The sequence below is a fragment of the Dipodomys ordii genome, unplaced genomic scaffold (assembly GCF_000151885.1).
Source record: "Dipodomys ordii isolate 6190 unplaced genomic scaffold, Dord_2.0 Scaffold162, whole genome shotgun sequence".
In the NCBI taxonomy this organism is placed as follows: domain Eukaryota; kingdom Metazoa; phylum Chordata; class Mammalia; order Rodentia; family Heteromyidae; genus Dipodomys; species Dipodomys ordii.
The window spans coordinates 2891295-2911287 of record NW_012267378.1 but is presented as its reverse complement, the minus strand read 5'-3'; the positions used below and the strand labels follow the sequence as shown (position 1 = coordinate 2911287).

At 50.5% G+C, this 19993-nt stretch overlaps 1 protein-coding gene across 4 annotated transcripts; it reads right to left on the bottom strand.

The window, feature by feature from the left end:
* Positions 1-10458: 10458 nt before the first annotated feature.
* On the bottom strand, positions 10459-19992 carry Chrd (chordin). 4 transcript variants are annotated; one of them, XM_013033038.1, is made up of 22 exons: positions 19814-19992; positions 19237-19366; positions 18934-19062; positions 18747-18846; positions 18536-18623; positions 18060-18201; positions 17792-17936; positions 17634-17710; positions 17409-17556; positions 17141-17247; positions 16902-17021; positions 15965-16121; positions 15409-15629; positions 14355-14468; positions 13848-14126; positions 13664-13757; positions 13512-13568; positions 13172-13275; positions 12562-12664; positions 11530-11684; positions 11256-11355; positions 10459-10923 (listed from the first exon to the last, which is right to left on the bottom strand). In XM_013033038.1, the coding sequence occupies exons 7-22, from the start codon at positions 17799-17801 to the stop codon at positions 10868-10870; spliced, it is 1902 nt and encodes a 633-aa protein (XP_012888492.1). In that variant the 5' UTR covers positions 17802-17936; positions 18060-18201; positions 18536-18623; positions 18747-18846; positions 18934-19062; positions 19237-19366; positions 19814-19992; the 3' UTR covers positions 10459-10867. The 4 variants fall into 4 exon arrangements, with proteins under 4 accessions (XP_012888492.1, XP_012888494.1, XP_012888495.1 ...); XM_013033040.1 differs by having other exon boundaries at positions 10459-10920; positions 19814-19921; XM_013033041.1 differs by having other exon boundaries at positions 17634-17687; positions 17796-17936; positions 19814-19921.
* Between the last annotated feature and the right edge of the window lies 1 nt (position 19993).

The window sequence follows — 19993 nt, the reverse complement described above, 5'->3', positions numbered from 1 at the left end:
ATCCTAGTTACTCGGGAAGCTGAGATCCTCAGATCTCAGGGCAGAAAAGCCTGTGAGACTCTTATATCCAATTAACTAGCTAAAAGCTGGAAGTGAAGATGTGGCTCAAGTGGCAGGGTGGCAGCCTTAAGAACCAAGAGAAAGTGTAAGGCTGGAGTTCAAGTCCTCAGTACCACCAGCATCAGCAGAAGAGGAAGAGGGGGGAGGGAGAGGAAAAGGGAGAGGAAGGAGAAGGAGGGGGGCGGGAGAGGGGAGGGTAAGGGAGAGGGACAGGGAAAGGGAGGAAGATGATCAGTTAGCAGGAGCAGTAATGCTTTGGCCAAAATTGGGTAGTCCTGGAATCCGGGCAGAGTGGAGGGAGGAATGAGAAAGAAAAAGAAGTGCCAAGTCTCTTCCTAGGTGAGTTGTTTGGTTTCCTTGGGCTGGTCTAGATCAGCTCCTGGGGAAGAATGAGGCTCCTTTGGTCTTCCAGGGCCTGGGGTCTTTCCTTCCAGGTATTTCCCCTCTCTGTCTTTCCTTTCTTCCTCGCTCACCGCTTCCTCAGAGTTTGCAGGGATTTGCTCGTGTCTTCTGGCATTGCTTGCTTCTGTAGTATTCAGCCAGGTTTTCAAACTGCACCCTGCCCTGTCGGCCGGCCTGGGACCTCCTTATGCTTTCTGTGGCATGTCAGCCTCTAACATTGCAGACTGCCTAAATACATGCTTGAATTACAACTCTTCCTTAGTGGAGATTTTATGATAGGTTCCTTCCTTAGTTCTGAATAATTCTGCCTTCTTTTTCTGCCTTTTCCAGACTCCCAAATGCCTAGGTGGGTTGTGTCTTGTAAGCAAACTCATGCAAGCAGACTGACATATTCATGTATGTGACCTAGTTTTGCCAGATAATGGTATTTCTTCCTCCCTCCCTCCCCCCCACCTTTGTGCTAGTAGTATTCAGGGGCCTGGGTACTGTCCCTTAGCCTTGTGCTCCACCACTTGACCCACAGCTCCATTTAAGCTTTTTGGTAGTTAACTGGAGATAAGAGTCTGGCAGACTTTTCTTCCCAGGCTGGCTTTGAACCTTGATCCTCAGATTTCAGCCTCCTAAGTAGCTAGAATTGCAAATGTAAGCCACTGGTACCCATCTTCTGATAATAGTTTTTCTTTCTTTTCTCTTTCTGTGTGTGTGTGTATGTGTTGGTCATGGGGCCTGAACTCTGGGCCTGGGCGCTATCCCTCAGCTCCTCAGCTCAAGACTAATGCTCTACCACTTAAGCCACAGCACCACTTCCAGCTTTATCTGCTTATGTGGTGCTGAGGAATCAAACCCAGGGCCTCATGCATGTGAAGCAAGCACTCTACCACTGAGCCATCTTCCCAGACCTAGTTTTTCTTTCTTTAATTCCCTCTGGAGTCATAGTTCATCTTTCTAGGTTGTACAATTTATTTTTTTTGTCAATATAAAAAGTTTGGGGGGGCTGGGGAGGTAGCTCAGTGGTAGAGCGCTTGCCTTGCATGCACGAGGCCCTGGGTTTGATTCCTCAGCACCACATGAGCAAAAAGAAAAAAAAAGTTTGGGGGCTGGAAAGTTGGCTCAGTGGTAGAGTGCTCGCCTTGCATGCTTAAGGCCCTGGGTTCGATTCCTCAGCACCACATAAGCAGAAAAAAAAAGCCAGAAGTGGCGCTGTGGCTCAAGTGGTAGAGCGCTAGCCTTGAGCTGAAGAGCTGAGGGATAGCACCCAGGCCAAGAGTTCAGGCCCCACGACCGACCAAAAAAAAAAAAAAAGCTAGAATTGGAGATGTGGCTCAAGTGGTACAGTGCTAGCCTTAAGCAAAAAAGCCAAGTGAGGAGCTGGGAAGGTGGCTCAGTGGTAGAGTGCTTACCTCGCATGCATGAGGCCCTGGGTTCAATTCCTCAGCACCACATAAGCAGAAAAAGCTGGAAGTGGCGCTGTGGCTCAAGTGGTAGAGCGCTAGCCTTGAGCTGAAGAGCTGAGGGACAGTGCCCAGGCCCAGAGTTCAGGCCCCACAACCAGATCCTAAAAAAAGTTTGAACTCGGGGACTTGAGCTTGCTCAGCTGGTACTGTACCACTTGAGCCACACTTCTAGTCTGCCTTTTTGCTGACTATTTTGAAGATTGAGTCCCTCAGACTTGCATGTATATGTGTATTACTAAAGTTTGAACTCAGTATCTCAAGCTTGCTAAGCAGGACTCTACCACCTAAACCATGCCCCGTCTCTCAGACGTTTTTGCTCAGGCTGACTTTGAATTTCAATCCTCTGAATTTCAGCCTTCTGAGTAGCAAAGATTACTCATGTGAGCTATCATTGCCTGGCTACAGTTTAAATGTTTGATGAGATACAATGTCTCTGAGATTTGTATACAACTGGATGAAGATTTTTGTCATATGAATCTCATAACTATAATAGTACCCTTCCTTCATTTCTCCTGACAAGGAACTTGGCCACATTTTGAAATGTAAATATATATATGTATATATATGCATATATACATATATGTATAGATATATGTATGTATGTATATATGTATATATATGCATATATACATATATGTATAGATATATGTATGTATGTATGTGTGTGTATATATATATACATATATATATGCCAGATACTGGTGGCTCATGCCTGTAATTCTAGCTACTTACTCAGGAGCCTGAGATATGGAGGATCAACACTCAAGGCCAGCCCAGGCAGAAAAATTTGCTATATTCTATCTCCAAAATAACCAGCAAAATAACCAGGCTAGAGGTATGGCTCAAGTGATAGTGTCAACCTAGCAAGCAGTAAAGCCCTATATTCAAACCCTCGTACTGAAGAAAAAGAAAAGAAAGAAAAAACCTTGTTACATACTCCCAAGGCTCGTTTCCTCCCATTCTGAGTCTTTAATCAAATGTTACCTTCCTGTGGTATTTTTTAACTATTCTGTCTATTTATCTAACTTCTATCTATCTATCTATCTGTCTGTCTGTCTGTCTGTCTGTCTGTCTGTCTGTCTGTCTGTCTATCTATCTATCTGTCTGTCTGTCTGTCTATCTATCTATCTATCTATCTATCTATCTATCTATCTATCTATCTGTCTGTCTATCTATGGAATGATGAGAAGTGGTGACTATGTAGTTCAGCCTGGTCTCAAAATATAGATCCTCCTGTTTCAGGTTCCCAAGTACTGGGACAACAGGAACATACTACCATACACAGCCAGGCCATCCTCTGTGTGTGTGTGTGTGTGTGTGTGTGTGTGTATGTGTGTGTTCTTTGTACAAAGCCTTGTGTGTGAAAGACTTGGTCCAAGCCTATGGTGCTATTAGGTAATGCTGGAGCCTTCAAGAGGTGGGGCCTAATGGGAGGAAGTTAGGTCATTGGTGGAGTGTGCCTTTAAAGAGCGGCTGGGACCTCATTTCCTTCATGTCTCTCTTTGTTTGCTGGCTGACATAGACAGGCCTCCTCTACCCTGTTCTCACACATGATATAAACTTGGCCACCACAGACCCAAAGCAACAGGGACAAGTTCATGGACTTTGGCTCTGAAACCATGAATCAAAATAAACCTTTCTCTTTTTTTTTTTGTTTTTTGGGTCCAGTCGTGGGGCCTGAACTCTGGGCCTGGGCGCTGTCCCTCCACTCTTCAGCTCAAGGCTAGCGCTCTACCACTTGAGCCACAGCGCCACTTCCAGCTTTTTTCTTTTTGCTTATGTGGTGCTGAGGAATCGAACCCAGGGCCTCATGCATGCAAGGCAAGCACTCTACCACTGAGCCACCTGCCCAGCCCAAACCTTTCTTTTTTTAAAGTAATCCAAGCTATTTTGTTACAGTGACAGAAAGCTAACACATTTAGTGACTATCTTCTTCCACAAATCATATATTTCTCATGAAGGGGCGTCAGGCATGGTGGCACATGCCTGTAATCTCAGTACTCTAGCGGCTGAGGCAGGAGAATCTTGAGTTCAAGATGAGCCTAGGCTATATAGGGAGAATCTCTCAAAAGTTCTATATGAGCAGAGGTTTTGTTTTGCTTTGTTTTTGACATTTTAAATCACTCCCTAGCACCTAGAACAGTGCCTGGCACAAAGTAGACACTGAATAATTATTTGTTGAGTGAATAAATTTACATGACCTTGGTGGTGTGGCAGACATTACTGAAAATATGAGGTGGAGGACAGTGAATCCCTGTGCTCAGTATGTCAGAGGACCAGTAGAATCTGGTCCACCCCAGACTCTCTGATCTACATCTGCATTTCACCCAGGCATGCCCTTCATTAAAGCGGTCTGTATCACAACAAACTGGGCAACTTAGATTTTGATCTTAGACACTTCTCTAAAGGTTTTTCTTTTATGTGAGAAATTAGCAACAGTGTTCTGTTTTTCCAGTGGATCTAAATGTCTGAGGGATGGCCTGGGCAGAGAAAAAAGATGCTTAAATCTCATTTTGTACCTGTGGCATGAAATTACTAGATTTTGAAAAGTGATTAAGTTGCTGAAGTATAAGATAGTTAAAATCCCTCCAGCTACTTTTCTGTGGGATGCTCCTCCCTGACTTTCTTTCTTAGCAGCCTCTTGTCTTCCTGTCTAGCTGCTTCTTAGCCCCCAGTGCACCTCCCTCCAGAAGTGTGGAAAGTAGAAAAGACTATTGAAGGTTTTAGTCTTAAAGAATAAGTTCTAGCTAGGCACTGGTGGCTTATGCCTGTAATCCTAGCTCCTCAGGGGTTTGAGATCTGAGGATTGCAGCCCAAGCAGAAAAGTTCCTGAGACTCTTATCTCTAATTAACTACAAAAATAAATAAATAAACAAATAGAAAGTGGACTTGTGGCTAGTTCAGGAACAGTACTCAGGTTCTGAGTGCAAGTCCCAGGATGGGCACCAAGAAGAAGAAGGAGGAGGAGTGGGGGGAGAGCAGAGGGAGAAAGAAGAGGAAGCAGGAGGAGGAGGAGGAGGAGGAGGAGGAGGTGGCAGAGGCAGCAGCAGAGGCAGCTGCGGAGGCAGCAAAAGGAGAAGAAAGAAGATGCTGTTGTTCATGGCCAGGTGTTGTCATGCACACCTGTAATCTGAGCTCCTCAGAGCTACAGGAGGATCTAAAGTTCCAGGTCAGCCTCAGCAAAGTTAGTGGGAACCAATCTTAAAAGCAAAATAAAACAAATGGGATAGTCTAGAATCAGGGCTCAAGAGATAGCATAGCATATGAAAAGCCCTAGGTTCAAATTCCCAGTACCCAAAAAAAAATTTTTTTAGCTCTTTACTTTTTTAATTAATATAAAAGAAAATACCCTAGCCAAGCACCAGTGGCTCACGCCTGTAATCCTAGCTACTCAGGAGGCTGAGATCTGAGGATCATGGTTCAAACCAGTCCAGGCAGGAAAGTTCATGAGACTCTCATCTCCAATTAACCATCAGAAAACCGAAGTGGTGCTGTGGCTCAAGTGGTAGAGCGCTTGCCTTGAGCTGAAAAGTTCAGGGACAGCCCTCAGGCCCAGAGTTCAAGCCCCGTGACCAAAAAAATAAATAAATAAGGATACCCTGACCTTGCTTCTCAGGCCTCCATGTCCAACATCCCAAGCCACCAGCAGTAGCAGGAGCAGGAGCAGGCTGTGCGTACCATCTCCAGACCTTCCCCCCCAAAAAATAGAGCCCAGGGACAGTACCCCGGTCCCAAGTTCAAGCCCTGGGACTTGCACCTGCACACACACACATGTGCATGTGCACACACACACATGTACACATGCACATGCACACACAGAGTGAGCCTCTGTCCCTAAAGCGCAGCAAGGGACCTCCACAGAGTATGAGAAGCTTCAAAATAGGAGAAACCATGCTGGTGGGTCAGGCCTGCAATCCTAGCTACTCGGGAGGCTGAGAGCTGAGGCCACAATTTGAAGCCATTCTGGGCAAAAAAAAAAAAAGTCCATGATCCATGAGACTCTTATCTACAATTAGCCAGCAAAAAGCCTGAAACGGAGCTGTAGCTCAAGTGGTAGAACATCAGCCTTGAGTGAAAAAAGCCAAGTAAGAGTGTGAGGCCTTGAGTTCAAGCCCCAGTAAGGGGGAAGGGGGGGGGAGAAAAAGAGAGAGTCTCACAAGAAATTGTGGCTCACCAGCCTGGCCAAGGGAAGAAGGGAAGAAAATACATGTCCCTAACCGTCCCCCACCCCTACACAAAGCAGGGGCCCTGGCTGCCAAGAGACACCCCCACTCAGCTACCTCTGCTCCTCTGTAAGCATAACCCCTAGGCTCACTCCACATCCAGCTAGGACCCCATTTTTAGTTCTAGTCGATTTGCTGAAAAATCACATCACTGAATGCCAATTTACCAAATTCCCTAAGCTGTTGAGTATTTTTCCAGCTTTCAGTTTCCGTGCCTCTCCAGTCATATTTCAATGCCAGAGAGTTCTCTTAAATGTCCTCCCCAGGCTGGGAATCTGGCTTAGTGGTAGAGTGGTTGTCTAGCATGCATGAAGCCCTGAATTCAATTCCTCAGTACCACATAAACAGGAAATGCTGGAAGCAGTACTGAGGTTCAAGTGGTAGAGCACTAGCCTTGAGCAAAAGCAGCTCAGGAACAGTGCCCAGACCCTGAGTTCAAGCCCGGGGCCTGACTAAATAAATAAATATCCTCCCCTGCTGTTCCTCTCAGATCTGCTCAATGACAGCTACTTCATAGGTGAAGTGAGGATGAGGGTACTAACTGAATGAGGCAGAAGGCAGGGCCAGGCAACTAACTTCTTAAGTAGTTGAAACTTTAAAAACTACTCTGATTTTTTTTTTTTAGTCATTGTCAGTGTTTAGAGAAACAGGTGAATTTTTCTTTCTCACACACTTGTATATTACCATAATTATTTACAAATGATTTTGTGTGTGTTGATCTTGGGGCTTGAACTCAGGGTCTGAGCATTCACTGTACTTTGAGCTTTTTTGCTCAAGGCTAGTTAGTGCTCTACTACTTGAGCCACAGCTCCACTTCCAGCTTTTTTTGGTGATTAATTGGAGATGAGAGAGTCTCACAGACTTTCCTGCCCAACTAGTTCTAAACTCAATCCTCACATCTCAGCCTCCTGGGTAACTAGGATTATAGGCATACATAGGCACCGAGGTATCTCACTTTGCATCCCAGCTAGCCTATCTCCCTGAGTGTTGTGGGCCTTGAACTCTGGGCCTGGGCGCTGTCCCTCAGCTCTTCAGCTCAACGCTAGTGCTCTACCACTTGAGCCACAGCACCACTTCCAGTTTTCTGAGTGGTTTTTTGGAGAGTAGAGTCCCATGGACTTTCTTGCCCGGGCTGCCTTTGTAACCATGATCCTCAGACCTCAGCCTCCTGAGTATCCAGGATTACAGGCCCGAGTCAGCGGGGCCCTGCTTAGCCTCTTTTTTTCCAGCTTAAAAATTCATCCTCTGACAAAGGCTTTACTGACAACTTTCCATGCAGTCACAAAATTAAAAATTTTTAAATGCAGCAGACAGAATCTCATATACTAGAAGCCAGTGTCACAGAAATCCCTTCTTCTTGTTGTTAAAAAAAATCCCCCAAATCTAGGGTCTTCTCATTTTTAGTGGTAGACAGAACCTTCACATGAACCAAAATAACTCAGAAAGGGGAGGGTTCAAACCAAGTGTTGGGTAGAGCAGTGATCAGATGTGGAAAGACTGCTCTGGCAACACACAGCTGGAAAGGACAGGTGTGGACCAGGTGGTATCTCTCATTATCACTATCACCATGTGTTCTTCTTCTAGCTTGCCTAACATCCTCAGTGCTGACTGCAAGTTAGCCTTTAACTCTTCCTGGATCAGCCTCCCCAGTGCTGGGATTACAGGCATGCACCGCCACACTTAGCCATGATGGCTTTTATGAGCCATTTTGGCAGTCCCCTTTGTATGAAACATGTATCAAAAGTAAACATTGGGTATTCAAATGCCCACACAGGTATTGCTCTGGTGACTTGACCAAAAGTGAACTGGTGGCTGTGGGCATTCCCACCATGACATAGTTCTAAACTGGTGGCTGTTTGTACTCAGACATGCCAAAGCCTAGACTGGACTAGCAATTAAAACATGGTAGGAATGTCACCAGGAATACAAGTGGAACATGGCAAAGTAGAACACTGTATGTAATGTTGTCCCTTTGAAAAGCAAGTGTATGAGAACCACCTTATTTGCCCAGATACCCAGCTTCTATGTTCCATCTTCCTGCCAAAGACACCCATCGATCCTGCCAAACCCTCTACAGTATAGAATGCTTGCTTGGCCCTGGGAATACAGACCAAGATTTGTGGTTTGGTTTGTTGTTGTTGTTTGTGGTTTGTGTTTTGCAGCACTGGGGTTTGAACTCAGTGTCCCCACACTTGCTAGGTAGATGCTCTTACAAGATATAGGTCTGTCTCCTGCCTGGATGTAATCCATCTGTTAGATTTCCCGTCATAGCTAGAATAACTGGGTCTTACTCTCCATTGAGGGGGGGGAGCTCGATAATTTTTCTGCTTTGACTGGCCTCAAAACCACAGTCTACCCAATCTTAGCCTCCCAAGTAGCAAGAATTACAGGGGTGAGCCACCAGTGTCTGACTTAGAAACCAAATTCTAAATCCTACTAGTAACTGTTTTTTGAAACACTGAAATACTCTACCCAGGAAAACTGGACCTCTCCTTGGGTTTTGTTGTTTGGGTGAGGTTTTTGATGTATTTTCTTGCTTATTTGGCTTGGTTTCTTTAAGGAAGGGAAAGAACCTTCTGATGTCCTGTAGTCACTTGCTTAGAGACGGATGGCTGGGGTGCCCTCTGGAGGTTTCTACATGCCAGGCTTTGACATACCTCTCACAGAGTTCACCAAGTCCCTTGCCCAGGTGTGTACCTCTGAGATTCCTGGATACCCTCCCTCCCTGGGGCTGGCATAGGCCCAGAACTGTCAGCTTTAGTTAGAATGCAGGCTATAGAAGGGAGGCAGTCTGAGAACCTTTGTCTAAAGAAGACCTTGCTTTGCCTGGACCTAGTCAGTTCATACCCACTGAGGCCTGCTCTGAAACCTTGCTGTGTACCTCAGCATGGGAACTATGGGAGAAGCAGCTGCCAAGCCATCCTGTGAGGGACTTGTCAAACCAAGTCCCTGATCCTTCCCAGGGGAGAACAGTACCACCAACACATCCATTCTGAACCAAATGTTCTATCATACCACACCTGGTGCTGTGCTTAGTTCTCTGCACTTAGCTCCACATGGAATCTTACTGCTTTTTGGTCCCTCTCTGGTCCTCCTGATCCTTGTACTGTGGCTCTGGCCCTGGTCAAGTTTTATGAATGTTCTGTCAAATGTAATGGATGCCCATGTTCACCCCATCCCCCTCCCTGCCTTTCTCACTGCTTCTCATTTCAGCCAGTTCCGGAAATCCCACCACAGCTAGAGGGCCTTTTCCAACAAATGCATGCCCAGCACTGAGCAACATAATGCAGCCTGATTGTGTCCTATGAGAGAGATATCTGTCATATAGAAAGGAATGGGGCTCATCAAAGTGAGATAATTCAGCCAGTTAGCAGCAGGACTCAAACTTGATTCTTTAAGAGGTTAAGCAGTAAGTGCTAACCACACAGAGTGGGCCTAATGCTAAATCCAAAGGCTGATTTCTCTTCCCCTTGGCCTTCCAGGTGATAAAATCCCAGATTCATTTTTCCCTGCATTGTTTATATAAAACAGGACTGCAGGTGCATAGATTTTCTGGTAACCTTATTTCCCTGGAGCCTGTGGGATCCATAAGAAGGCCCAGGACTTGATGGCAGAAATGAGGGGTGGGGGAAGGGTTCTCATCCTATTTTGTCCATCACATCACGAGATCTCAAGATGAGTTCAGTCAAGAACTCAACATCAGCTGGTTCTAACCCACTCTGACCAGGACTTGCACCCCAACTGGTTCAGAATACAACTCATTTCCAGAAAAGAACAACAGGAAGAAAAAAAAAAAGGCCAATGACTCACTTTAGACAAGGACAGTAAAGGCTGGAGACACTTTCATTTCCCTTTTTGGAGCAAGTTCAAAATATGGAGTCAGCAGAAACACCAGCCCTGTTTGACTAAACTTGAGTCTAAATCCTGCTTTGAGTCGTCAGGGCCCCAGGAGCTCCAGTTTGTCTGAAGGAGAATCCCAATTCTCTCTGTGGAACACAGGCATTGATGCCAGCCAGCGATTGTGCCATCCTGCAACCTTCCCAAGAGTCCTCCAGCTCCCCACGGGTGAACGAGGAAACTCCTGAACCAGAACTTTTTCCTGTCACCTCCTACTCTCAGACCCTTCTCCACCGGAGATCATTTAACTTCTTTGCCACACACATGCTGGAAGCATGGCTCAAATGGTAGAGTGCTAGCTGTGAGAAAAAAAAAAGCTGAACAAGAGTGTGAGGCCCTGGGTACAAATCTCAGTACCAGCACAATATAAGTAAATAAAATAATTGTGTGTGTGCTTTTTTTTTATAAGAGCCCACCTTGAGCCCAGAGACCAAAAAAAAAGTTTTAATAAATACAAAATTTTCCAATAATGACTCTGCTCAGCTCAGGGGCAGCAGGAATGGTATCAGGGGACCCTTGGCGCTGAGTGAGGATAAATTAAAAATCACAATAAGCCAGTGATACTATGTACAAAATGAAAGGATTTGGGCTTCCAGGGCAGAGGCCAGAGGGTAGCAGGGCAGAGTTGGAGCGGATCTGGCCTTGCTGTGGCTGGACCACCCCTTCCCCTTGTGAAGTTCTGCTTCCCAGAGGTAGTGGGGAAGGGAGAAGAGGCAGAATAGAGGAGCCAAAGGCACAGAGCTTTCCCACTGGAGGATGCAGGGTCCTCAAAGCCACCCCTTCCCCCAGCTCAGGCCCTTCCTCTTGGTCGTGAGGCCTTCTGGCTGCTCCCTAGGAGCCTTCCGCTTCTTTCTCTAGCTGTGGAATCATCCTGGTCTCAAGTCCTGCTGGAGACAGAAGGGAGGGATAGTTGTAGGAGTAGAGACAGAGTGTCATGGAGGGAGATACAAGCCAAGCCTCTCCACTCTAGCTCCAGAAAGGCCCGACTTTTCCAAACAAGGTGAGTTCCACCAGATACGTAACCTCCATCTGGATTCTTAAATGTTCTGAGCTTCAGGCATCTCATTTGTAAAGAATTGAAATTAAGTGAAAACCCTGCCAGAGTGGACTAGAAAAGCACTATGAGGCAGACTGCACGATTCCTAGAGGGAAGGGGCTCCCTCCCTCCAGGCATCCCACAGCCAGCCCACGGCTGCTGCCCCTGGCCTCCCTCACTTACGCCGTCGTGGTGTGCAGTGGGAACAGCATCGACCCTCCTTCCCTGAGCCACAGGACAGTGGTAGTGAACAGTCATTGCGCTCACAGTGGGGCACCCCTGCCTGGTGCAGAATAGAGCAGATGGTAAGAGTTCTCAGGGACACCTGGGCAAGGTGGCCCTTAGCCTCTTCAGAGAAGTTTCACCCACCTGTCTGGAAAGGTCTTTCCCTGGAAAGATCTCACCACCCTGATGACAGGCCCCCTTACTTATCTCAGACAGTCCCTCACTTACTTACCCCACATCTACAGGTGATACAGCTCATCTCCCCAAAGGGGGGCACTGATGGATGCCAGCTCTGGCTCTCTGGGAACCACTGTCCAGCAAAACGGCAGCCCCGGGGCCCATCAGCCTGCATGGGGTCCCCCAGCTGGGGGTGGGCCACTGACCCTACTGCTGGGAAGGAAGTGACAGGAGTCAGCCTTAGAGAGTCCATTGGCTTTGATTTCTCTTTGAATCCCCAGAATCTAGCAGTTTCTAATACTTAGTGAATGACAAACTAGTGGATGATGATGGATAGATAGGGATGGATGGGTAGATGGATGAATAGATGATGAGTGGATAAGCAGAAACCTTGACGGATGGATAAATGGATGATCTGGCAGGATGGATGATGGATGATAGATAGATGGAATAATGTGTGGATGGATTGTAAATGGGTGGACGAATAGATGATAGATGGATGTGTGGGCAGTTAGATGGACAGACAGATGATGGACAGATGAATGGATAATGAATGGATGTACAGAAGCATGTGTAGGTGATGTGGGAATGGATGGTGGATGGATGGATGTTGGGTGGATAGAGGATACATGGATGCATTGGTGGGTAGTGATGGATATGTGGATGGATGGATGGATGAGTAGATGCATGGATGGAAATATGTGTATGGACAGATGGGTAAATAGATAAATGAGTGAATGGATAAGTGATGGATGGATGGATGAGTAGATGCCATGGATGGGAGGATGTGTAGACAGATGAGTAGAAATATAAATAAATGGGTGAATGGTGAATGAAGGGATGGGTGAGTAGATAGATGGATAGAAGGATGCATGGAAAGATGGGTGGGTGGGACAGGAACTACACCTATTTCACCCCACTATACATATGCATTCTTTCCACTGTATTTAGAGTGCTGGCTCCAGGCTATGCCCAGTGCAATACTCAGTACATGCTGAATTGTTGAGAAGACTCTCTCTCCTCCTCATCTTGTATGCCTTCACCCAGGGCAATACCTGCCCCAACTCCAAGGGTGAGTACCTCTTACCTGGACACTGCTTGCAGCAGTCAGTGGGGTTGGCACGGACAGGATGGGCACAGGCCAGCCGGGGGCATTGCACCTTCTCACAGTGCACCTCTCCAGTGCCCCCCTGTGGGGAGTCAAGTGAGGGTGTCAGAAAGGAGAGAGGACATGGTAAGCCTCCTACTTCCTCCTTCAACTTCCCTCCGCCTCAGGTGAAATATATTTGTGACTTTTAACTCTGAGGCCTGGGCTTCCCTTATGTAACTGAAGTTAACCCTCATTGTGCCCTGCAAGGTAGAGAGATGCACCCTGTTTGCTCACAGGAGGAAAGGGGGGCTCAGAGAGGTTCAGAAAGTGTTCAGGGTCACATGGAGCCAGTCAGATGGCAGAGCAACAATTTACCACCACATCAAGTCCTCTCCCCACTCCTATAGGAAAGTGGGCTCACAAATCCTGAGGGACTTTCTCTCTCTGTCTCTCTGTCTCTCTCTTCTCTCTCTCTCTCTTTCTCTCTCTTTTGGTTCCAACCTTGAGCCCTTCTCAGGTAGAATGGGCTTTGCTCTCCAGGCAGCCCCCTCCCCATCTCTGCAGACCCCGCTGGGTGATGGCACCAGAGAAAATTGGCCAGCCATACCTTGCAGGTGCAGACAGCACACTTAATTAGGCCAAAGGGGGGTACCACGGGGTGCCACCGGGTACCTGCAGCCCGCCAGCTCCGGTCACCATCAAAATAGCAGCCTGGTGGGGGACAGCGCCCAGTTGCCATTAGTACCCAGCTCCTCTGCCAGGCCCACAACTAAGGCTTGAACCTCAGGCCAGCCCCACCCTAGCCTAAGCCCAGGGCCCACTCATGGGCCAGCAACACTAATGAGGCCTGCCAAGGGTAATGCAGACCCGGGCAGCTCAGCCTCCCCACCACACTCTTGTCCTCCTCCTGGCTTCCTCCCACTCCTGGAGGCACTCTTCCAACTCACCCTCTCCAGGGTCCCGGCTCCTTGGCAACCCTGGCAGATCTCTGCCATCTTGTTTCTCTGTGGAGCCAAAGAAATAGCGAGGTCGATGCCGACCCTGTGCCCCTCGAGCCCGGCCCCCGTGCCCCTTGCCCCGCCCTCCCACGGGAACTCACGAGGACACGTGGGGCAGCACTGGTTCTGCGCCTGCACCGGGTGCGCGCAGCTGGGCGGGGGGCACACCACTGGGTCACATATCACCGTTCGTCTCTGTAGAGTGGGGTGAGGGCTTTGACAGGGTGCCAGCCTGGCGCCCCAGACCCAGGACCCACGGGTACCCGCCCTTCCCAGGTCTCCTACCTGGCAGGTGCAGAGTGAGCAGAGCGGGTCATAGTTGGGCGCCCAGCGAGCCCCATGGGGGCGCTGCTGCCCCTCGAAGAAGCACATATTGGGGTCTCGGGGCCGCCCAAGGCCTCCAGGTTTGGGTGGTGCTGGAGCCTCAGGAGCTGGGCCGGCGGGCAATGCTGGTAGCACGACTGCCACTGCATCCGGAGCCCCGGGCACCCGCGCCCGCGCCCCCTCGGCCCCGACCGCCGCCAGACGCAGGCCACCCACCTCGCATTGGTTGGCGATGTGCACCTGGGAGGAGAGGCTGAGGCTTCGGTCTCCACCAGCCCGCAGAAGCCGCCGCCACCCTCCTGAGTGCCCCAGCCCAGGTTATCAGCCACCACGCTCATCCCAGCCTCCGGGCCTGGGTGGTGAGCTGCCAGCCTCCTTAAGCACCTGGATGGCTTCTTCCTCGCCACCCGCCAGAGTTGGAGATTCTGCGGATGAGGGCACCATCCCCACTGCCCACGGCCCACCTACCTGCCCTCTGAGCTCCCCGCGGGGGCTACCCTTGGTAGTGATCAGCAAGGAAGCGGTGCCCTGAGCCAGGTGCCGCAGCAGCTCCGGCTCCAGATCCTTCACCACACCCTGGGCCTGAGGAGAAGCAAGACAAAGGATGAAAACAAGACACTTCAGGGTGAAGCCTATTGTCCCCAATTTGCAGATAAAGAAACTGAGACCCAAATAAGGTCTGCAGGATAGCAGTCCCTCTGGCAGCTCTTTGGTGTGGAGCTTAGAAGCCAGACCTCTCTGCCTCTAAGTCCATGAGAGTCTGCGCTGCTTCAGGGGTCCACCCCTCCTACCTCTCTAGGGACTCAGCATCTTATACAGTATCCACAGAGGATGCAAAGCTGAGAATGCATAATAAAAGCCTGACTCATGTTCATACCCACGCCTATCTGAACCCCAAGCCCACGCTGGCTCTGTGACACCACCATGCTGCCCGCCTTCTGCTTCCCCAACCACAGGCCCACACAACCCTTCCAGCGTAAACGCAGAGTGCTGGTGGCTCACGCCTGCCAGCCTAGCTATTCAGGTGATGGTCATCAGGTCATCAGAGTTCAAAGCCCAACCAGACAGAAAAATCTGTGACACCCTTATCTCAACTAACCAGCAAAAAGCTGAAAGCACATGTGTGGCTCAAGTGGGAGAATCCAAGCTTTGAGTGAAAAAAAAAAAAGCCAAGCGCCGGGCGCTGGTGGCTCATGCCTGTAATCCTAGCTACTCAGGAGGCTGAGATCTGAGGATCGCGGTTCAAAGCCAGCCCGGGCAGGAGAGACCGTGAGACTCCTATCTCCAATAACCACCAGAAAACCGGAAGTGGCGCTGTAGCTCAAGTGGTAGAGCGCTCGCCTTGAGCTGAAGAGCTGAGGGACAGCGCCCAGGCCAAGAGTTCAAGCCCCACGACCGACCAAAAAAAAAAAAAAAAAAAAAGCCAAGCAAGCATGAGGCCCTGAGTTCAAGCCCCCAAGCAACTCCTCCCCCCTAAAAAAAGGAGAGATTTTCCAAGTGCCTGCTACCATCACATCCTTACCTCTGAGCCATAGAATCCTTTCAACAGCCGCCGGGGTGATGGCGTCCCAGGAGGCCCAAGGAGGTGAGCAGTGACAGTGCCCTGTTCTGAGCCTCCAAGGCCAGCCAGCAGCACTTCGTAGTGTAAGTGGCAGTGTGTATCCAGGGACAGCCAGGCGTGCCCCGCTGCCTGGCTCTGCACACGAGGCAGCACAAGGGCTCCAGCCAGGGGCACGGGCAATGCTGGGTCCATAGAAAAAGAAAGATGAGACAATGGTCTTGAGCAGCCCTAAAACTCAACAGCTTCCCACCCCCCCTCACCCCTCCCACCCCCGTCATCCCCAACAGAGACTGAGACAGAGGCACTGTCCATAGGCCCAGGGTGGAGACAGAGGGAGGCTTTCGGCCTTGAACCATGCAACCAGGTTGAGTTAGCTAGCAGGACCACTCTATCTACCCATCTTCCCCAACCAGAACTAGGAAGAAGACAGCAGGACTGACCCTCTGGTACCATCCCTCCCATGCATGAGTTACAGGTCAGAGGACACTGAAGGGCAGGCAGGCTGTGGGGCACTCACTATCATGGCGGGCACTGTGCCCACTATAGGGTAGGGCAGACACATGTCCCCGCAGCTCTCCTTCTGGGAAGTCCTTGGTGCCCACATTCAGGAACAGCTCATTCTGCAGCAACATATGCACCCCGCGGGCACCTATCCCTGAGCAGACACCCACAGCCTGGGGGACAGCAAAGGATGAGCCACCTCAGATTTCACACAAGCCCAGATGTTAAGGCTTTTCCAGGGTTCACATCTCACCCCACACACACACACACCATCACCACCACACACACCCTTCTCCACAACACTAACACTAGGCTTGGCAGGACCTCTTCTGCTACTTCCTTGACACATGACAACCTTAGAGAGATACTTATCCTCTCTGAGCCTTCAATTCCCTATCTACAAAATGTATACTATGAAGAAAAAAAAGATGTACCTAAAGCAACCAATGCAATACCTGGTGCATACAAAGGCCCAGGTGGTAGCAGTCATCTGACATTACTTTTTTTTTTTTTTTGTCGGTTGTAGGGCTTGAACTTGGGGCCTGGGCACTGTCCCTGAGCCTCTTTGTGCTCAAGTCTGGTGCTCTACCACTTGAGACACAGTGCCACTTCTGGTTTTGAATGGTTAATTGGAGATAAGAGTCTCACAGAGACTTTTCTGCCTGGGCTAGCTTCAAACCATGATCCTCAGATCTCAGCCTCCTGGGTAGCAAGGATTATAGATAGGTGTGAGCCACTGGTGCTGGGCACTCTGATATTTCTTATATGGCCTATTGCACTATTTTTCTTAATACCTTCCACTGTCCCTAGCCTGAGGTTCACTAAGAGTGTCATATGAATAAAGGAATCAATGAACGAGCCTGTGAATGATACTTTATTTCCCTGTTCAACCCCCCTCACTTCCCACAGTGCACACATTGGCAGTTCTGGCACATGGATCCTAGAGTTCTCACCGTGTGTCCTCCTGTCTGGAGTCCAGCCATGTGGCACAGGACAGTGCGCTGGTCCCTTCGCTGAGGCTTGGTCTCCAGTGTCATAGCTACCACCTCACTGCTCGTACCTACAACTTGTATCTGGACAGCAAGTTAGAGAAGGGCAAATTGGAGTGGCAGCCAAGGTGTGAGGCTTGAATCACTGTACAGCAAGGCCCTGAGCTGCAGCCTTTCCCACCTCCCACAGGCTTGACTCTTACCTGGTAAATCAGGGAGCCATTTCCTAGCAGTGTGAGGCTGGCAGAACCAGCTGCACCCGTCTGGACTGGAATCAGGGCATCAGCCCCACAAAGGACACTTTGCAGGACTGCAGGGGGCAAGACACGTGGTGACAGGATCACCCAGCACCCTTAGCCCCCAGGATCTCTCTTCCTCCCTCCCATTCCCACTTTGGCCTCTTCCCTGGCACAAGCCTGTGCCTCAGTTGTATGTACCCAAGGTGCCAGGCCAGGCCCCTTCCTGCCTCACCATCACAGCTCTGCCTGGCAGCCATGTGTCCACTAATGCGCAGCTCTGGCCCACCTGCCCTTTCCAGGGCAATCTGCAACTCCCCCAGTGCCAGCCAGTCCATCTCCTGGACTGTCAAGTTGGGCAGCACCTCAGCAAATCCTGGCTCCTGATGACAGAACAGAGTGTGGTGGGCAACAGCAAGAGGCCAGAGCAGGTGGTAGCAAGAACCAGACCCTCCCTCACCTGGGCTGAGACATTGGCCTGGAGCTCTCGAAGTAGCTGCCCGTGGTGGAGAATCTGGAGCCTCACAGGAACTTGGGCTGGTGCTGGAATGGCCACATATGTGGGCATTTGAGAAACAGGCACCCTCCCTACCCTCTCACAGGCTTCCCCCCAACTACTTACCCCCATTCCTGGGTTCCAGCAGCCCCCGGAAGAGTAGTAAAAAATGCAGAGAGTCTTCTGTGTCACTAAGGGTGAGCAAGGCAATACCCCCTATACCCTGCTGCTGTGAGCCTTCCAGAGTCAGAATGGCACTGAATGTCTCTGGGAAAAGGAAAACCATGAGAAAATCCATCAGAAAATCCTCTCCTGGGCCCACTCCACTCCCAGGAAAGAGAAAGCTCAGATCTTCATGCCTGGGGAAAGGGAGCTGCTGGCCCCCTTTACCTGCAGCCAGGGCCCGGTGCCGGATGAGAGGACCCCAGACCTCCCCTGAAGGGTGTGTGGGTGTCACTAATGCCACATGCAGCTGTTCTGCCCTAAGAAAGCGCAGAGATAATCGAGGCACCGCCCGCCATACCCCACAGACCTGGAGCAGAGAAAAAAGAAAGTCCACAATCAGATAGCACGAAGGACAATCCAGCTAAGAGAGCCAGAACTGATGAGAAGGGAATATGGAAGAGAAACAATCTCCAAGCCAAATGTTTGGGTTCAAATCCTAGCTTTACCACCTATTAGCTGTGTGACCTTGAACAAATCAGATTCTGCTCCTGAGTCTCAGTTTCCTCATCTGTAAAATGGGCATCATAATGACAGAGCCATCCTCTCACTGCTCTGATTTGAAGACCAAAACAGGCAACACAGAGCATGCTCTCTGTACAGTCCCCTTACTTAATAAGCACTCATAAACGGCATCATCTCACCAGGCCATCTTGGGCAGGGGCTGCAGGGTGTTCAAACAGGACACTACCCGTGGAGTCTGAGAATCGGACCCTACTGGGACGGTCCAGTCTGTGAATGAGAAAGTCTGGTGAAATTGGATCCAGAACCCTGGCTGGAAGCAACAAGCTCCCTCTTCCCGTTTCTCTTCCCCAGCCTCCGGCTGGCTGCTCCTCCCTCCTTCCCTTTTCTCACCGCTGGTAGGAGATGGAGAAGCGTAGGCTGGAGCGAAGCAGCGAGACGCGGGCACGTGCCACAGCCTGCGACCTCGGCCCTGTCAGCAGCGCCACGAAGTCTGCAAGGAGAGGAAGATGACCTGAACTCCATCAACTCGCTGCGGACGGCCCGCCCCGACGAAGATCCGACCCGCGTCCCCGCCTACCCGTGTGGCCGTCAGCGCGGGCCCGATCCTCAGCCCCTGGCTCCCCGCGGTTGCTATAACTGCGGTGCTCCGGGTCCCTCGGATACTCGAAGGACAGGCCTGGCGTCTGCTGCTCCGGATTGCTGCTCTCTGTGCCGGGGGGGAGGGGGGAGGTGGGGGGGGTAAGAGGCACTGGCTTCAGCTGACCACGTGGAGGGCCAGCCTCCTCCCCAAACAAGTGGCCCAGGACCTGTTGGTGCTGCCCTGCCACCCTGCCCTCCCCTCCCCTCGCCTCGCCGTGCCTCGCCTCGGAGCGGGCCTTACCCGGGGGGCAGGTCTGGCAGCAGTGTCCGGGCAGCTGGAGCGGCTGCCCACAGGCCAGGGCTGGGCACTCTGGTTTGATGTTCTTGCAGCTGACCCTGCCAGGGCCCCTCCCACGGCGACCCCACTGAGGCTGATCGCAGAGCACAAGGGAAAATCAAGTGCGTGCAAGATGGCAAACGGGTCAGACTGCGGGGTCGGGGGGTTAAGGAGGCAGCGTCTAAGGACCAGGGTAAGATCTTCAGCTGGCATCAGACAGCTCTGGCACTTAAAAGCTGCAAGGCCCTAGACACGTTTCTTAACCTCTCTGCTCCTTGGGATCCCTGTCTGGAAACGCGGGTTACTTGTTCCTGCTCTGTCTCTTAGCAAGGTTGTAGCGGGAGTTAAGTGAGAGACGACGAAAGGCAGTTGGCCCCACGGTGGGCGATCAATAATTGTCAGCACCTGACACTTGAAAAGGGGCTATTCCCCCTACCTCCACCGCAAAAATATCCCAAGTATCCTTCTCCCCGGCAGATCCCAGGACCCCGGCGCTGCCCTGTGCTCAACAGCCCGGCCCGCGACCGTGGGCTCCACTCACCGCCTCGCAGGCGCACAGCACGCAGCGCATCACCCCGAAGGGCTCCCCCAAGTCGGGGTGCCACGTCTCGTCCAAGGCATAGACCTTCCCGCCGAAGGAGCAGCCTGCAGGGATGGGCTTGGCTGGCGGCCGCTGTCCCGCTCGTGCGGTATGCCAGCCCTGGGCGCTGCCCCCGGGCCC